General features: G+C 33.3%; 1 protein-coding gene across 1 annotated transcript; it reads left to right on the top strand.

Annotated features, from left to right (window-relative positions):
* The first annotated feature begins 932 nt into the window (after nucleotides 1-932).
* LOC104737460 (elongation factor Tu, mitochondrial) lies at nucleotides 933-3,835 on the top strand. The gene is made up of 12 exons (XM_010457652.3): nucleotides 933-1,230; nucleotides 1,374-1,449; nucleotides 1,559-1,651; nucleotides 1,751-1,825; nucleotides 2,094-2,198; nucleotides 2,285-2,375; nucleotides 2,460-2,665; nucleotides 2,760-2,843; nucleotides 2,949-3,014; nucleotides 3,097-3,159; nucleotides 3,254-3,494; nucleotides 3,587-3,835. The coding sequence occupies exons 1-12, from the start codon at nucleotides 1,043-1,045 to the stop codon at nucleotides 3,655-3,657; spliced, it is 1,359 nt and encodes a 452-aa protein (XP_010455954.1). The 5' UTR covers nucleotides 933-1,042; the 3' UTR covers nucleotides 3,658-3,835.
* The last annotated feature ends 651 nt before the right edge of the window (nucleotides 3,836-4,486 follow it).

Here is a 4,486-nt window from a genome sequence, read left to right as displayed (position 1 = left end):
ATAGTTATTATAATTAATTATAAGAAGAAAAATATATTACTCCTGAATTATCTCCAACTCATTAAAGGAAACCTAATTCCCAATAAATATAGATTTTTATATATTCATAAATAAATGTAAAAATGACAACAAATTAGAGAATATCATGATGTGTGATTATTTTTATATATCTAAGTATGTAAACTAATTAATCTCAACATTTAGTGTGATTATTCATTCAAAAATGGAAATATTGATAACCGAATAGGAATATACGTCCTAATTCTACATTAATCTATGTTCTATTAAAAAGGAATGAGACAATAACCCTTATCATTATAAATAAACTTAGTACCCAAAAAAAATTATAATATATTTAAAATGAGTGATTATTAGATTATGAAAAATTGTTATAGTTACTCGATTAACCATAAATATAAAATTTGATTTATAAAGCACACAAAAATATATATTTCCATAAATTGTAACATTTTATAAATATTTTCTTTACCACGTTCACATAATTCACGGGTGAAATGTATTCTTACACATTTAAAGATTTCACGGGTGTAACATATTTTTTACACGAAAAGCGCAGCTTTGAATAAATAAATAAAAAACTTCAGTTACATATTATGTTTGACACAAACAAATATTGGTTCCAGAATAATAATTTTACTTATAATAATTTTCTTTAAATCGATTTATTCCGCACATAGTGCGGGTTGTTACCTAGTTTATATCTATAAGTCTGCTAAAATGCCACACTATCTAGATTATTAATGTTCAAGCGAAATTTTTAGTCTGGATCCCCGTTATATCTGCTCTTAAAACACTTACTTATGAAGCAATTTGATGAATAGGGTGGGGTTTACTGAACTAAGGCCCAATAACAGTAAAACGAAAATACTAAAATGGGCTTATTCCGGGTCGGGTCGGGTTAAAAATGAGGGTCGAGGTTTCAACAGAAACCCTTACTGACTCGGCTCAGGCGACTAAAACCCCAAATCTCATTTCGCCATCTCTCTCTCTCTCTCTATCTCTCCCATTTGTGCAAGTCAAAATGGCGTCCGTTGTTCTTCGAAACCCTAGCTCGAAGCGCCTTGTTCCTTTCTCTTCCCAGATCTACTCTCGTTGCGGTGCTTCCATTTCTTCCTCTTACTCGATCTCTCATTCAATCGGTGGAGATGATCTCTCTTCCTCTAGCTTCGGTACCTCCCTCTGGAGATCCATGGCCACTTTTACTCGAAAGTTAGTTTTTTCTTTCCTTTTGTTTCCGCTCTTCAGATCGGAAAGTTGAAAAAACTGGTTTAGTGAATGTGACTGATTCCTGATTTTTATTTGTTGTCGATTCTATGATTGTCTTAATCTTATGTTGTTGCTCTTTGTGGCAGTAAACCTCATGTTAATGTTGGAACAATTGGGCATGTTGATCATGGGAAGACCACTCTCACTGCTGCTATCACAAAGGTGCTTCCTTTTTATTTGTATTTTTTTTGGTTACATGATACTTCCAAAATTGTTGTTAAAGAACCTGTTTTTAAAGTTGATATTTTTTTGTGATCCTACTTATGTTTAGGTTCTTGCTGAGGAGGGCAAAGCTAAAGCTATTGCCTTTGATGAAATCGATAAAGCTCCTGAAGAGAAAAAGAGAGGAATTACTATTGCCACGGTTTGTGTTATCTTCTTCGTATCATAACTACTTAGTAGGTTTCCAAGTCAATATTTTTTCTAGTCTTTTTTATTTGATGTTACATTTGTTCTGTTGTAGGCTCATGTGGAGTATGAGACTGCTAAGCGTCACTATGCTCATGTGGATTGTCCTGGGCACGCTGATTATGTTAAAGTAAGATGCCAACATTCTTTTTACTTGATATGGTATAGGTGTTGCTACAGTATAGTAGTATGCTCCTTGGTATATTACATCTCAACGCTGCAGACATTACTTAGTTACACATTTGCATAACTCTGACTCCAATCTAGTGATCAGTGATCACGGTTTTGAACTATTATCATTACTAGAAGGATTATTCTCTAGAAATGCATCATACGGATTTCCTTAGAAATACTTTGATAAACCGTTGAGCCTCACTGCTTGAGTCACTATCTTTCAGAATATGATTACTGGAGCTGCACAAATGGACGGTGGAATTCTTGTGGTTTCAGGTCCAGATGGACCCATGCCACAGACAAAGGAACATATTCTACTTGCACGCCAGGTTCGCATCATGACAATATGAACACTTGAAGCTACTTAGTTAAGTTTAGTTATTTGCTACAATTTGAATTTTGTGATGTACCACAGGTTGGTGTTCCATCACTTGTGTGCTTCTTGAACAAAGTTGATGTGGTGGATGACCCTGAGCTATTGGAGCTTGTCGAGATGGAACTACGTGGTACGTAGATTTTTACAAAATTTCTTTCATTCAGCGAATGAAGTATGTACAAGCTTTCTGACATCAACTCCTGACTCCATCCAGAACTTCTCAGCTTCTACAAGTTTCCTGGGGATGATATTCCCATCATCCGGGGATCTGCTCTGTCTGCACTGCAGGGCACCAACGATGAAATTGGAAGGAAAGCTATATTAAAGCTAATGGATGCTGTTGATGAATACATACCTGACCCTGTTCGTGTGCTTGACAAAGCTTTCTTGATGCCAATTGAAGATGTTTTCTCAATTCAAGTAAACTACTCTACATCTTTCTTGTTATTTTTGTTAAGTCAATTATTGTATTATTTGGAGAATCAGTTATAATAACTTTTCCTTTTTCTTAAAGGGACGTGGAACTGTGGCAACCGGTCGTATTGAACAGGGAATCATTAAAGTGGGAGAAGAAGTTGAGATATTGGGTTTAAAAGATGTAAGTGTGCATAAATATTGTGTTTGTACTGCCAAAGTGGTGATTACTGGGGGCTACTATTATTAAAGCATTTTCTAAAGCATAATCTGTGGATTTTATTTTCAGGGACCTCCAATGAAATCGACTGTAACTGGGGTTGAGATGTTCAAGAAGATTTTGGATAATGGACAGGTAAAGCCAATAACGAGCGATTACAAAGACAAGTTCTGGTCATGTAAGAGACTGATTAAACCCATGGCTTCTATTTTGCTAGGCTGGTGATAATGTAGGACTTCTGTTGCGTGGGCTGAAGAGAGAAGACATTCAGCGTGGAATGGTAAGCTTAGGTATCCTTATGAGTACTGGATGATGGAATAATAAGACCAAAGACCAACTTTACTGAAGTTTTCTTCTCTACGGTTATGTATTAGGTGATTGCTAAGCCTGGTTCATGCAAGACGTATAAGAAGTTTGAAGCAGAGATTTACGTGCTCACAAAGGACGAAGGAGGACGTCACACTGCTTTTTTCTCGAACTATAGGCCTCAGTTTTACTTGAGGACTGCAGATATCACTGGCAAAGTAGAGTTACCCGAAAACGTGAAGATGGTTATGCCTGGTGACAATGTCACAGCTGTTTTCGAGCTAATCATGCCTGTCCCACTCGAAACAGGTAAAAACAATCTTACAGACACTCTCTTTTGGTACTTTTAACAAGTTCTTTCCGATTTTTCTTCACATTATTTTTTTAATCTTGTGAAACAGGTCAAAGATTCGCCTTAAGGGAAGGAGGTAGAACAGTTGGAGCTGGTGTTGTATCAAAAGTGATGAGCTAGATTACTCAAAAGCACATTCTTCTCTTTGTTCAAGTTTTTTTCCCTAGGAATCCATAAATTATGAGATATGTTTTTTATTTAATGTTTTTACTTGTTTGAGATTTCGGGTAGATCAAATAACAGTGTTTTTGGGTCAAGACTTGGTCCTTGCAAAATTAATAAATATATTGAATTTCTATTGGTACTTCTCAAATTTTTATGCACAATTCTTTATTAAATTAACAATTTATATTAATTTAACAATATATAACTATTTGAATTATGCAGTATATTTTCCTATTGGTTGAAGTTTTAATAAATAACAAAATATTTATTGTTTATTAATTTTTGTGGTTTAACCCAAAAACTCTTATAAAATGGGACAGAGGAAGTATAATTTAAATATCTATACCATTATAACAAACCATATTTTAAGTTTTACATCTTAATGGATAGACCTAAATATTTTGTACTAAAACACAATTAATTCATCATATCAAATATATATCTTAGTTAAAACTGAAAATAAAAATAAAAATTAACAAAACATATTTAGCAAAAAAACTGAATCAACATTATTTAAGATGTATTTGATATGATGTTATCTCATTAGTACTAATTTCACCTCATGTCATAATTAATTTTAAATGAGTGAAATATAAAATAAAAACAGATATAAAGATATAAAGACATTCTCATCAAATAACTGAAGGTTCATTCTTATTAAAATATATTTTATTCCAAATTATTTTATGTTTTGACGTATGCATTACAAAAATACATGTGTTGAAATTTATAACATCAAACATAAAAATTACTAATATTTTTAAATGATTTTTCTTAAAATGAT

Source organism: Camelina sativa, chromosome 13, assembly GCF_030686135.1.
Source record: "Camelina sativa cultivar CO46 ecotype springtype chromosome 13, ASM3068613v1".
In the NCBI taxonomy this organism is placed as follows: Eukaryota; Viridiplantae; Streptophyta; class Magnoliopsida; order Brassicales; family Brassicaceae; genus Camelina; species Camelina sativa.
The sequence above is the reverse complement of the archived record's forward strand: the minus strand, read 5'-3'. Positions and strand labels throughout refer to the sequence as shown.